This window comes from Pongo pygmaeus, chromosome 8, assembly GCF_028885625.2.
Source record: "Pongo pygmaeus isolate AG05252 chromosome 8, NHGRI_mPonPyg2-v2.0_pri, whole genome shotgun sequence".
Classification (NCBI taxonomy): Eukaryota; Metazoa; Chordata; class Mammalia; order Primates; family Hominidae; genus Pongo; species Pongo pygmaeus.
In genome coordinates this window covers 53,822,051-53,836,696 of record NC_072381.2, presented here as the reverse complement: position 1 = coordinate 53,836,696, position 14,646 = coordinate 53,822,051, and the positions used below count along the sequence as shown (strand labels likewise).

The window sequence follows — 14,646 nt, the reverse complement described above, 5'->3', positions numbered from 1 at the left end:
GACTTTCATTCATCCATTCATCCATCCATCCACCCATCCATCCATCCATCCATCCATCCATCCATTCACCCATCCATCCAGCATTCTTTCTCAGACATCCATTTATCAACCATAGGCTTAGCTAATGCCGTTAGCTTACTGGGCCCCAATAGCTTCAAAAGTGGGCATTTGAGCCCAAAACTAAAATGGTGTGCAGTCTCATGCAGGTATACCAGAAAACTGCTTTGTAAGCAGGCTGGGGAATAAGAGCCTTTCCAAGTGGAAGCAGATATAGGGGGGAGTTTGGCCTCTGCTTTCCAAAGATGTGCTGGGTTCCTTAGAATGCACACACTTCTGTCCTTTCACACTGAGATAGGCTGACTCCTAGGGGTGGTCTCCAAGTACCCTAGAGAAACAGGACCTGTGAACTGATGGAGTTCTTGATCTGCATCTTTGTGACATTATTGATCTTTGTGACGTTATTGATCTTTGTGATGTTATTGCCCTGGCTCAGCACAGATTGTTTACAAGGGTCCCTAGGTGTTGGTTATCTTGAAGGAAGGGACCACTAATGTAGAGCCTAGGACACAGTAGAGGCTGAGCAAATGCCTGTGTGTGCTTGCCTGAAGAAGAATCCACAAATGGGTGACTAAAGGAATCAAAGAGGTGTGGACTGTATTTTAGAAATGAACTAATTGCAAATGTCTACTCTTTTCAGAAGGCAGCCCTCAGAAATCTGGTAAATTCTCTCCTATGGATGATCACAGGTTCTGGGATGCAGAGCAAACAGGGAGCTAACGGAAGCACTCAGGATGACAGAATTCTCACTTCATGAAAACATGTTTGATTGTGGGTCCCAGTAAAGATGTCCCAGTTCTGGGCCAGAATCTTTTCTGAAGACTGAGCTGGAGGAGGTAATGATGGGGGCAGGGACTGGACAGCTGTGACGGATGTGATGTGGTAACAGCTTTGATGGGGAGGTTTGCATCTGTGTTCATTATGGAGGGGTTGGTGATGATGGTTACATGCCAGTGTCTATGGTTAGGTTGAGGCCGTTGTGGCTGTGATGGCAGCAGATGTGAGGATACTCTGCTTGCTGGGTGACTTCGGGCAAGTCACTGAACCTCTCTGCACCTTCCTAGGCCTCCCTAGGCTCTGCAGACCTTGGAGGAGCTGCAGCCCTTGGGCTGAGGTGGAGAGAGGGGAGGTGAGGAGGGCAGGGCAAGGCCAGGACGGCCACGTCCCTAGCAGGTCAGGTACCTCTTGGGCTTGGAGGCTGAGCTGGGGGCTCCTCTCCTGCTGGCCGTCCAGGAACAGACATCTTCACATCCTCAGTCTTCCAAACCTGCCCCAAAAGAGCAAATGTCATGGGCTGGGGAGATGATCCTGTCTGCAAGCTTGGAGTGGCCTAGTCCATTTCCTCATGCCTAGGGGTCCCCCAGGGGAAGGATGAAGACATGGCCCCCCTTTCACTTCTGATGTTAATTTATTATCAGATAAAAGGTTATTTACGCTTCAGCTTCCTCATGCGGAGGTTTGGCCAATCACAGTTGCACCTGGAATGAGTTTACCCCACCCATGTCCCTAAGTGCATCTCATCTCTCCTAAGCCCTTTTCTTTCAGGGATGTGACTCTGCAACCAGTTTATTGCCATTTTGCTCAACCAATGCCCTCTTGCCCATAATGCCACCACCTCTAGAGTACTCCCTCACCCCTGGGTGGCTGGGCACCCCCATCTTTTGTCTGGCCTTTGGTGCTAAGCCTACTGTGGGAGCCCTGAGGCCAACTCACTCAAAATGGCTTCTCACTCACTGGGTCTGGATTTTATATCACCAAAGGGCAAGGACCAGCCTCCTCTCAAATGCTTCTGTGAGCCCCACGCCAGGCTTAGCACAGCACTGGGCCAGTCCAGGAGCTCAGTGACCACATTGAATGAATGAGCGCTGAGTGCACAGAAGACCCTCACTTATGCTTTGGGCGGGCCCAGGAGAGTAATATACTCTGCAGCTCGGCCACCCCAGGCTCCTCTGGCTGGCCCACTGATGTGGGCCACACCCTACCAAGCCCAGGCCATCCCAGGATGCCCTGCTTTCTGCAGAGGCCACAGATGAAGTCCTGTGAGGGGACTGCCTGGGTACCTCAGCCTGCATGGATGGATGGATGGATGGATACATGGATGGATATGTGGATGGATGGATGGATGGATGGATGGATGGATGGATGGATGGATGGATGGATGAGTGGATGGGTGGATAGAGAGATGGATGGGTGGATGGATGGGTGGGTAGATGAGTAGAGAGATAAATGGGTAGGTGGGTAGATAAATTAGTGGATAGGTGGGCAAGTTTGGTTTGAATGGATGACACGAATATCTTCTCTTAGCATTGGGATATAATCTTTTGCATTTAACCATTCAACTTTTATATGTTGTAACAGTGTTTATTTTAGTGTGTGTCTGTGTGTGTGTGCGTGTGTGTGGGTCTGTGTGTGTAATACTATATATATAATTTTATTTATTTACTTTTTCCCTGGAAAGAGCCTTGTCTTTTCCCTTCCTTTGCTGTAGGTGCCTGTTCTGGAATGGTCTCACATGAAACCTGCAGGTTTGGCCCCCTGGAGGAAGTAAGAAGAATGGAGATGAACATGTTTCTTGTGTCATGTCCTCATTCTGCCCAAGACACACCTACCCGGACCATGCCGTCTTGACTCCCGGTGATGATGATCTGGCTTGTGTCCCATGCTGGGCCCTCCATCAGGCAGCAGCAGGTTATGGCTCCTTCTGGGCCCCAGGCTGTGGTGATGCTGGCCAGGGGCTGTCCATTGACATTCCATAGGGACAAGTGTGCTCCCGCACAGGAGACAATGGTGCCCTGTGCAGTGAGAGCTGGCATCACTCTAAGCTGGAGTCACTGCCTGCCCATCAGGCATATGCTCAGCTACCCAGTTGGTACACCCAAGTACCCTCAATCTGTCATGCTCTGAAGACCCCCAAGGTACCCCAAGACTTCTTTCCAGCTAACTTACAGATCTGCTGTGTTTTCACACAGTTGTAAATTCTTGGTTCTTTTCATACTGCAGTCATGTGCTTGGATACTTCTTTCCTGGCAGAAGGCACCTGGCTCACCCTCAGGCTCCTCCCAGATCCCACTCCCCAGCCACACCCTGATTGCCACAGAAGATCCAGTCTGAAGGGTAGCCCTGGCTTTGGACACATGGCTTACACCTGGTTGGCCAGCCCTGCCCCATAAAGAAGTTTTGGATGCCACCTGGTGGAGGGCAGGGTACAGAGGTTCCAGTGACTGCATGTGGCTCATAAGCTTGTGCAATGTCCCTGAAGAGGGAATTTCTGAGGAGAAATTTCTCCATTGTATCTCCTGATATGCTCACATTTGAGTCTTTCCTCCTCAAGTCCTCTTTATTCTGTAGTGGCCACTGTCACCGAGGCCCTGGGGCCACCCCTTTGAGCCTTGCCCTAATCACAGAAGGGATGTAGGGTGCTCGGTGCCCTTCCATATCCCACTGGGCTGGGATCCATTGTAGAAGTTCCTGAATTGTTAGGGATGGTCTGTCTGCGGCCAGGGACCATGTCTGATACTTCTCTTCCCCACAACCAGCAAGCACAGACTGAAATCAGTTGACTGCAGGACAACTTGTCTTGGTACCAGGCTTCTCTGGGGTCTAGGGACACAATTCCTGATGGGTTTTATATTCTCCCAGGTGAAGGCTTCATGCCTTCTTCTATACATCAACCCATCCATCCATTCACCCACTACCTACCAATCCATTATCCATTTCATCCATCTTTCCATCCACCTATTCATCCATTTATCTGCTCATTTATCCATCCATCCGTCCATTCATTCATCTATCCACCCATCCATCCATCCATTCATCCACCCATGCATCCACTGATCTACCCATCCATCCACCTATCCATTCACACTCCATCTACTCATCTAACATTGAATCCAGTTTTGAATTCAAGCCTACCTGGAGCACCACTTTCAGCAAAAATTGGAACCAGGAAGCTCCTATATCATCCCTCCTCTTTTGAGCCCTCTGCCCATTTTATTTATGCCCTGGGCCCCTTAGGTTTTCTGTGAGCAGATGCAGAAACCTCTGCATCCTCAGGGAACCCCATATCCCATGACAGATCTTCAGTATGGAAGAAATTTCACACCGATAAGTCGATCTCCCTCATCTTTGTTAGCCAGTATGGAAGGACAGGCAGAGAAGCTTGCACTGCCATGAAGACCAAACCTGCCAAGTCAACACTGATTTGAAGGTAAAGACCAAAATGAGTCAGCCACATCCAGCAAAACCCTCACTAAAAGTCAATCTTTCCGCTGCAGCTCCCTGGTGCCTACAGCAAAGCAGACACCTCCCACTGTCCCCAACACCAGAGGGAGGAAAGTAAAGAAGCGGACATTGAAGCTAGACCTGGGTGCTGCACATGAGATCTACAGCGACTGTTCCACACACGTGGGGGCCCTCTCAGCATTCTGGGGTGGCCAGAGTCTCTGTGTCTCTGGGCTTTCTCCTGAGTGTTGTACCCCATGCTACAGCGAAGGTGAGGACACGGACACTGAGAAACGGGAGCCTTACTGAGACGTCACTGATGGCGATGGCTGAGATGCCCTCCCGATGGGTGGGCAGGCGGGTCACATGGGTGAGGTGGTCCAGGTCCCACAGGATACAGGTGCAGTCCTGGGAGCCGCTCACCAGGAGGCTGAATGTGACTGATGCTGCCAGGCACGTGACAGCCTGTGTGTGTCCATACAAGGCCTGGGGACAGAGACTCGCAGGTTAGGAGAGGAACCCTCAATTCAGCTACTTTGGGGAATTCTTCACCCTCCCTATACAGCTGGGCCCTGGATGAGGAAATGGAGATTCTGAGTGAGTCAGTGATTCCCAAGTCTGTTGTCTATGCTGCTGGGGGTGTGTGCATGTGCGTGTCCATGACTAGTCTCTCCATTTCATTCATCTCCAGGGGTGGAGGCTCTGCTGGGGAGAAACCATTTTTTTACTTATAACCCAACCAGAGACCAGCCACACCTGGATGTTTTGTGCTGCCCTACATCTGTCTTGAAACTGGGAGCAGTTCATGTCACGATTTTTTTTTTTTTTTTTTTTTGAGATGGAGTCTTGCTCTGTCGCCTAGGCTGGAGTGCAATGGCATGATCTCAGTTCACTGCAACCTTTGCTTCCCAGGTACAAGCAATTCTTTTGCATCAGCCTCCCAAGTAGCTGGGATTACAGGTGCCTGCCACCATGCCTGGTGAATGTTTTTTATTTTTAGTGGAGATGGGGTTTCACCAAGTTAGCCAGGCTGGTCTTGAACTCCTGACCTCAAGTGATCCACCTGCCTTGGCCTCCCAAAGTGCTGGGAATACAGATGTGAGCCATCACGCCTGGCCAGTTCATGTTACGATTAACATACAAAGCACTGTTGGCAAACTGTGGTGCCCACACCAGCAGGCTCAGTAGCAGCAGGTAGCCTGTTAGAATGCAAATTCTTGGGTTCTACCCCAAGTCTCCTGAATCAGAGACACTGGGGATGGGGCCCTGAAGTCTGAATTTTCACAAGCCCTCAGGGGATTCTCACATGTGCCCAACTTTGAGAGCCATCTCGGTAAGGGAACCTCAGAGGCACGTGCACTCTTGAACTAAACTGGGGAGAAGAAAAGGGGAGGTCACATGGTCATCAAAAAGATGGGGCTTTTCGAGTCTGATAGGTCTGGATTCATAGCCACTGGGACACTTAGACTTCCTTGGTCTTGGTCCTCAGGTTTGGCTTGTGTGGGGCCTGGCCTGACTCATGGATGGCTGTGTGTCCAGATCTGGCTGGAGGACTTCTTCTCTGTGGACACTTTCCCAAGGGGCCAAAGTGGCCCACCACGCATGCTGGTACCCCCTGGCCAACTGCTGCAGGCAATGGTGTGGATTCCATCACCATCACTCAAGAGGCTGCAGGTCCCAGAGGCTCTGATCTGAGGTCCTCTGCTCACACGTGCTTGCCATCACCTGGACTCAGCTGGAAGGGCACAGAGGTGGCATTCTGAAGCGTAATTGGCCTGGCTTACCAAGTGGTGAACCTTCACCTTCAGGACAGAGAAAATCGCTCACTCATTTGGGTCAATGAGTCTAAGCGTCATTTTTCAAAGCTGTCACTTTGCCTGGTCATAGCAATGAAAGTTTCTGCCACAAGCTCCCGTTTGTTCTTAATGGATCCTAACGTGACGCCAACCAGATGGTGCTGGCAAGTTAATGGGTATGACCCACAGAAGAAGATTTGGGTCATCCTAGGAAAATGAAAATTGCCTAAGTGAACAGGAGAAAGCAGAGGAGTTGACAGGAACCTTCTGAATCTCTTCCCAGAATGAACTAAGTCTGATGACTCAGTTCTGACTGCAGGGGAAACAGCAATGCCAAAGAGAGCAGAGAAGGGAACCCAGGCGTAAGGCTCAGGATGTAAAGAGAGGAGCTTTGAGCCCCAGTGCCGGCATGTGTTGTTTATGAGTGGAACCAAGTCTGCCTGCTCTTCCCAGGAAACAGCCTGTGTGCCTGGCACTGCCCACTTAGGTCAGGTTGGCTGCCTTCCAACCAGCCTGGAAACTCCAGCATCACAAGGCATCCAGCACCTACCATCTGCAAGAGCCGAAGAAATCAAGGAAGAGATAGCAGCTTCAAAGGGGGTTTTGTTTTCTCAGAATAATACTTCTCTAAAAGGCCAATTAAAATAACTCCATTATATCATTTCATACCTAACTATAGTAGCAAAAAATGACAGCAAAAAGAAAACCCCTGAAAATAATTCCCCATGCTGGTTACATTGCCATGAGATGGGTGCTCTTGATTGCTGGTGGTATGATTAAGTCACAGAACCATTTTGGAAAGCACCATGTCACTGCTCATAATTCTCCTCCTCGAAGTTTATCGCAAGAAAACAATCAGAAGCAAACAGCAACCTAGACAAGATGTTTTCTGCAGCACTATGTAAAATAGTTAAAACTTGGAAACAACTTAATTGTCTAGTTTTAGAAGAAGTGGTTTATTAAACTGTAGTGCACTGACATAACAAAACAATTGAAATGCAATTTTATGGAAATGGAATGATATGGAACGATTGAAATGTAAATTATAGAGAATGTAGAAAATGGAAACAATTGGATAGGCTGGGTGAAAATAGAATATCTACACAATGATCAGAAAGATATAAATATGTATATCTGGGGATAAGAGTATGCAAAAATGAAAACTTTTATAGGGATGGTAGAGAATTTTTTGTCTTTGAAGTAATTTTAAAATTTCTCTTTAATGTTGCAGTATCTTTAAAAATAAAATACTTCTTGAACCGCCTGTGAGGCTCTTCAGTGATGACTTTCCTGTCCACAGGTCAGGAATGGACCCCTTCACTGAGCAGCCATGGGTCTGGGGAATCCGCAAACCTACATTAGCCTTTACAGGTAAGTGATAAAGTGTTTTATTTTTAGAAAATAAGAGCTTGTGGGATTCCCATATCGTTTCCTGTTGATTTGGAAGTAGAAGATGATAAATTACATTTTTATGGGGTCGATACGAGGGTGTTTCTGTACATTTTCACTGTTAAATGGGAGCTCAGAGGATGGTAGAAAAATCACCGCCCCAGTACCCCAAGGCCAGCCCCAGGGTCAGGTGGAACTGTGTACAGTCCCCAGGGCAAGCTGTAAATGGGCAATGGGGATGCTGGGGAGAGAGCACTCCAGGCTTTCATTTCCAGTCCCTTTGCTGAGATCAGGAATCATACCCAGCCCACTGACAACAGCAGTTGGTGAAGGTCACCTGCCTGTCGCCTGTACAGCTGCTTCTCAGGGGTGCGTTGCCCCTGCATATGCGTCAGCCCCTTCTCGCACTGCCCTATTCATTCCTTCACCTCACATTTGCTGAGTGCCCACGCAGCACCCTCCATGCCCGGCATGGCACCAGGAGACAAGGACATGGTCTAGGGTGACAGAAGTGGCTTGAAAATTATCCAGAGAAACCCAGGGTCAGTTTCTGTGAAACATGTTCAGTTTAGTAAATTTGGTCAGTGGTGATTTTTTTTTTTTTTTGAGACGGAGTCTCACTCTGTCACCCAGGCTGGAGTGCAGTGGCACAATCTCTGCTCACTGCAAGCTCCGCCTCCCGGGTTCACGCCATTCTCATGCCTCAGCCTCCTGAGTAGATGGGACTACAGGCACCCGCCACCACATCCAGCTAATCTGCTGTATTTTTAGTAGAGACAGGGTTTCACTATGTTAGCCAGGATGGTCTCGATCTCCTGACCTCGTGATCTGTCTGCCTCGGCCTCCCAAAGTGCTGGTATTACAGGCGTGAGTGACTTTGTACAGCTTATTTTTGTTTCTATTACTTTAGGGCTTTGTGGCTAACTAAAAAACGGATGCAAAAATGAATTGGATTTTAGAGTTGAAAGTGTCTCCTAGTGATATTCCAGGGCAAGTTCCAGAGTATGCAGGGAGAGCACATGGGGTTTAGAGTTAGACAAACCTAGATTCAAATGCAAGCTGTTCTGAGCCTCAGTTTCCTTGTGTGAAAGTGGAAGTAATAGTTCCTTCTTCATGGAAAAAAATTAGTATACAGAAGGGCCTTGGTGCATTTGGAATGTTAAGCAAACTTTAAGTGCCACTGTGATTAGCGTTCCCTATGAGGGCTGGTAGTGCACATCTTCAGACTCCTGGCTCATGGCTCCTCCTCCTCCCACCTCAACCACTTCCCTTCGGAAAGTCTTTCATTTGACCTTGGATGCAACACTTAAACTTCTTTGCGTCTCATTTTTCCTTCACCAGTAAAGTAGGGGTGATCATGGCACCTATTTTACAGGGCTGTCAATAAGCTAAAATGAGGCAATCCATGTAAAAATGCTTGGCATAAAGGCCAACTTGTGGCAAAATGCTCAAAAAATATTATCTGGTATAAGGAAACTGATTTCACCAGACCTGCCATGTGCGTGAAGTGACTGTGTGTGGCCCGGCATCTCTCGCTAAGGTGTGGGCCTCTGTGGAGGCACCTGCCCTGTGTACCTGTCAAATGGACCATGGGAATAAAATGATACTCCTGAATGACACTGAGCTGTGGGCCACCCTCTCTGCACCTCACTTTGCTCATTCTCAGCTTCTGAGGGTGGCAGGGCCCTCAGTGAGCAGAGTTGGGGTGTGTTCCGGCACTACACCTGCCCAGGTGCCATGCCAGGCAGAGGTTTTGTCCCTACATGAGGTACTGTCCCCACCTGAGGACCGCACCTGCACGAGCTGGACCATACCTGCCGGAGGCGCAAGCCCCTTGGGCGGCCTTTGGTCATGCTGAGCTCCCACACACACACCACAGTGCTGGTCCCAGAGGTGACAATCATTGTTGGGGACGGGCACACGGCGCACAGACAGCGGCCCCAGGCAGCCAGGTTCTCGAATGTCATCAGGATCTGTGGGAGATAAGAGGGATGAGCGCCGCTGTGGAGACAGCAGGGACGGGAGCCCAGGATAGAGTCACGGGGGTATGTGGGCCAGTCTGAGTGCCTTGGGAACTGGGGACATGCCATGTGTTCAGGAGCCAGTCCTTGGTGACAAAATCCAGACCATCCTGGGTCCCCACGCAGGAGCTCCTCCTCCAGCAGGTGGGAAGAGACAAGTGAGGGATGCTGAGAAGACCCCATGAGCACCAGCAGGGGGTGGCTCAGCTTGGGGGTCAGGAGGGAGGACATGTGGGGCTGAGCTCCATGCTTGCCTCAAGAAGTTGGTGGGGCAAGGCTAGGGAGGGGCTGGGGAGAGCTTTCGGGGTAGGGAATTCATTGTAAGTGATGGGATTAGGGGAGGGGAGCTGGAGTAGGAATGGGGCCTGGGGAGGAGGGCAGGGGCCACATCAAGAAGGCAGAGGTGACTGCATGGCCTACACAGGGGCTGGGAGGACCAATAGGGAAACAGCTTGCTCCTGCCAGCCCCCTGAATGCTCAGCATGTGTCCTTTGAGTTTAAATCATGATTGGAACCAGAGGAGTCCCCAGGACTTCCCTCCTACACTCAGTGCCAGTGTGGGTGGGCTCCATGTGGCCATGTGTCCAGTTAGCCTCTGCTCTGGAGGTGACAGTTTACACTGCCAACTTGCAAGCCTTGGAAGGAGGGTTTGAGGCCTGGCCCAAGGAGGGCCTTTGCACAGTCACTGAGTCCTTTCCCTCCCAAGCTGGCAGCATACCTTGTAGGGAAAGTGGGCGAGGTTGCTTTGGACTTGCTTATCTCTGGGCCATCTCTGCCTCCAGCTGGAGGAAGACTGAGGTCCTGAGGCTGCCCCTGCTCCCTGCAACCCACTCACCTTGTCGGAGCCGTAGCTCCCCAAGCAGCAGCTGAAGTCATCAAAGCCCCAGCTGAAGGTTCTGTTCCAGAGAGGAGGCAGCAGCACTTTGTTCCTCTCTACAGCCAGAATGGTCTTCTCAGTAGGGACAATGTGGCCAATGGCCCCTCTGGGGGACTCTGAGCCTAGAGAAAAGAGGTACATATCTACACCCCAGTTAGTATGGCAAACTTATGCATGAAAGAACAGCACCCACTACAGCTGGGCCCCCAGGCAGGAGTCACAGGCAGACACACTGGACTTGAACTTATACATGGAAGGACAACACCCACTGCAGCTGGGCCCTGGGCAGGAGTGACAGGCAGACACACTGGACTTCAACTTATGCACAGAAGGACAGCACCCACTGTAGCCGGGCCCCAGGGCAGGAGTCACAGGGAGGCACACTTCCCATCCTCCCTCAGCTCCATTCTGGGAGCCATATCCAGCCCCAGCTGGAATATGGTTCACAGCATGGGATTTGGAGCTGCCCAGACCTCATTCCAAGTCTGGTTATGCTGGCAAAGTCATTCCATCTCTTCAGACCCCAGCCTCTTCCCATGGAGTAGAGACAACCATGCCCCTTTCAATGTGTGTCCCCTGGCACAGAGCCTGGTGCAGCTTGTTGACTCAAAACACTGAGGCCAGCCTAGTTTTTAAGACTGTGCACACCACAGCCACCACGTAGGGGCCTTTCCTTCCTCCTGGTGTGGGCCACTCCCTTCCTTGCCCTGTGCTGGGTGAAGTGGGAGAACCACCCTCTTCCTGACCCTACCACCCAGGAGGAAGAGAGGGAGCAGGATTCAGGAAAGGCTCCAGAATAAGACTGTGAGATGTCTCTCCCTGTAGGGAAGGAACTGTGGCATCAATGGCCCTTACCCTCTGGGGCTGCTCAGATCAAAGGGAGAGAGTAAAGCCAGGCCCCTTAAAGCAAGGCCCAGTGTGTGTGCTCAGAGTGGCACCAGCATCTGCCAGGAATCCTGTTTCAGCTCTGGCTTGTTGCCTGCCTGTGTGACAGACACCACTTCATGGCACTGTCACAAGCCTGAGGGCAGGGCCATTGTCTTCCATACCTTACACATGAGGAAACTGAGCCTCAGGAAGGATCCCCAGGACCCGTGGCTGGTAAGATCTGCATCAGTCTCCTGGAGCCCATGTGGGAGATTTGAGCTCCCTTGTTACTGTTGATGTGGTTTGCACCTCATGTCCCTCTCCGTGAGGGCAGGGGCTGTGCCTGACTGCCCAGGGACTTCAATGCAGCAGCAGATCCCCAGTCCTGGGGCAAATGGAGGCATGGACCCCAGAGCCAAGAGTAGCAGCACCTTATCTACCAGGGTGGGGTGTGCCAATGACACTGTTCTTGGACTTCAAGGATAAAAAAGGACACCACTAAAACCCCTGAAAACTTAACTTCATACTCCTTAGGACCTGCATGTTGTTCAATGTAGTAGGATTTCCCCAAGGCAGTGCATGTCCTCAGATGACACTGGCACCCGACTTCATACATACATGGCCCTAGGAACCCAGCCTCACCCTCTCTTCTGCTTCCATCTGGGTGATCCTCCCTCCTGGGCTGGGTGGGATCACCCCCACCCCAGTGGAACCACCTCCACCCCAGTGGACTCCTGCTTCTATAGAGCCTCTCTGAGCCTTGGTGGCAGCTGAGGAAGCCACTGAACTGTGGTCAGAAGAGATGGACTAATAATCACCACTATGTGCTGGGCACCGAAGGTTGCCCATCTCATTGCGCTCTTGCTGACTGGCCTTGCTGAGGAGCCCCTGGTCCCTGGAAGAACTGTTTCTCAATAATAGGGCCAGAGTGACCCTCTTCCCTCCCTAGATCACATGGCTCCCTTCATTGGCTCAACCTATTTCTCATGTTTTTCATCCTTTCCTCACCAACTCTCTGCAGGCTCATTTATCTAAGCATCAATACAATTCTGTAATAGCGTCCATTCAACCCTATTCCAATCCCCATGGGAACATGGAGGTTCAATGGCTTGCCCAAGGTCACACAGGCAGGAAGCAGTAGGACTGGAATTCACTCCTGGGCCATCTGCCCCAGGGCACATGTTCTTAGCTACTGGCTGCCTGCCTATCCTGCCCTGCTTAGGAGGACCAGTGGCCAAAGAACAGAGGTTGTAATCCTTCCTTGGGAAACTTGGGACTCTCCACTGGTCTCTTGAGGAGAGAAGGTATGTGTGTGTACATGTGTGTGTGCATGTATAAAAGAGAGGAAGAGGAAGAGAGATGTGTGTGTGTGCCTGAAAGAGGTGTGTGTGTGTGTATGTGTGAGAGAGAGACAGCGAGAAAGACAAAGAGATGTGGGTCTTCAGAAGTTAGGGTCTAACAGAGGAGCTCCTAGACACTTCCCAGAGACGACACCCCCCTAGAATCTGGCTGTGACTGGAGATGCAGCCATTCAAAGTCAGTCCCCAATACTTTGCCCAGGTATGTGGCGCTGGACCTCCAGAGGAACCCAGCCACTGGAGGGACAACCCTGGGACAGGACACCAAACAATGCAGGGCCAGGGAATCACCTTTGACCGTGACCTGGGAGGGCCTCAGCGACTGCAGGCTGTAGAAAAAGGGCTGTGGGTGGCCAGGCAGGCTCACGGGGGTGGAGACATCCTTTCCAGGCAGAGGCTTCCCTGCTGCAGTCCTGGCTGGGTGAGGTTTGGTAAAGAGCTAGAGAGACAGGGAACAGACACACATGAGGGGAGAGATGCCCGGAGGAGGGGTCATCCCTGTGCACACTGTAGCTGCATCCCGACTCTGGGGGTTGCCACAGCTCGGCTTGTTCCTGACAGAGCTGAACATGAACAGAACCTCTGGTCCAGCCCTCAGACACTGCAGGTGAGGGACCTGGGGCTCAGAGAGGGACAGCTACTTTTTCAAGGTCATAAAGGCAGCCCTTCTGCCTGCCAAATCTCTCCTTTCCCAAGCTGCTTGGGAGAAGACTGGCCTCATTGAAGAGCCCCTGGTCCCTGGAAGAACTGTCTCTCAATCATGAGGCTGGAGTGACCCTCTTCATTCCCTAGATCACGTGGCTCCCTTTATTGGCTCAACCTATTTCTCATAGTTTTCATCCTTCCCTCACCAACTCTCTGCAGGCTCATTAAGCATCAACACAAGTCTTTAACAGCATCCATTCAAATATTCCAAAGAACACAGGCAAATCCCATTAGTGGCCTATTTCTTATTTTTCTCCAATCTCTGCCATCAGATTGTGCCTAATGCCAAATTTTCTGCATAACCAAGCCAAGCCCTGAGCATGAGCCATGCTGCCTGGTTGAGTCCTTGCTGCTGGACCAGGGCGTGCAGCTGTGGCCAGATCCAGCTTTCTACTTTGCAGTCTCTCCCAGACTGCAGCCCTGCTGGGCTGCTCTTTCCAGCCAGCAGCACATTCCTGCAAGTCATCCACCAGGCGTATGCTGGAGGGAGAAGAGGTGGAAGCTGGTCCGGGCTGTGGACATGGGCAGAGTTGGGGCTCCAGTTCGATGGGCAGCTGGGGTGGGCATGGGTGGTCTCAGAGAAACCTCAGCTCAGTTATAGTCCTGGATCAAATGGTAACCTATTTAGAAAAGCTGGGTGGGCGATCAATGCAAACAGAAATCAAAATGATGAGTTTTCAATGAGTGTTTAATAATGAGCACTCTTCCTCGTTCAAGGTGACTGGGAGTAGCAGACACAGCCCCTGTCAGGAGCAGCCTGGGGTCTGAGTGCTGCAATCTTGTCTTCAGACTGGGACACTTGTGGATTCTCATTCTGATGGCTACTTTAGAAATACTTGTCAAAGTTCCCATGACACATTGTTGAGTAGTCAGAATCTGAAGTTGTATGTACTCCATGACTACACTGACAAGAAAAGATCTGTGCTGTGGACAAGGGCTGTGAGTACATGAGGCAGGACATGGCTGGATGGTGGTGGCTACTACTTTGAATTATATTCTTGCTTTGTATTATTATATATTTTTTAAATTCAAGAAATGAAACCATTAGGCTAACAGGCTTCTTTCCTGAAATTCTTTCCTTCCTACAAAGCCTCCCAGCAAACCCACACTGGATGTGCCATCCAATCTCCAAGTCACCCTCACACCTTCCTCACATTCCTTTTACCTGGGAGCTGAGCAAACCTCAGCATGTCATATGAGACCAGAGAGAAAGATGTTAGTTTAGCACTAATTGCAGAAGGAGCCCCTCCCCACCCCGAGTCCTCATGGTTGCACGTGGGGAAGGCTGGAACAAAACACCTCCACACACAACCACAGTTCAAGGATCAACAGGGCCAGAGTCAATTAAATAAGCA

The 14,646-nt window shown here is 50.6% G+C and overlaps 1 protein-coding gene across 4 annotated transcripts in view; it reads right to left on the bottom strand.

The window, feature by feature from the left end:
* Positions 1-14,646, bottom strand: part of WDFY4 (WDFY family member 4) — a 297,400-nt gene that overhangs the window by 3,363 nt on the left and 279,391 nt on the right. For 3 of the 4 annotated variants that reach the window (XM_054436992.2, XM_054436994.2, XM_054436996.2), the window contains 6 exons: positions 12,878-13,025; positions 10,320-10,504; positions 9,278-9,436; positions 4,585-4,764; positions 2,667-2,849; positions 1,240-1,324 (listed from right to left, as the gene is read on the bottom strand). In XM_054436992.2, coding sequence (XP_054292967.1) covers positions 1,240-1,324; positions 2,667-2,849; positions 4,585-4,764; positions 9,278-9,436; positions 10,320-10,504; positions 12,878-13,025 — 940 coding nt within the window. The remainder of the gene's footprint in view (positions 1-1,239; positions 1,325-2,666; positions 2,850-4,584; positions 4,765-9,277; positions 9,437-10,319; positions 10,505-12,877; positions 13,026-14,646) is intronic. The other variant, XM_054436995.2, reaches the window with a different exon arrangement.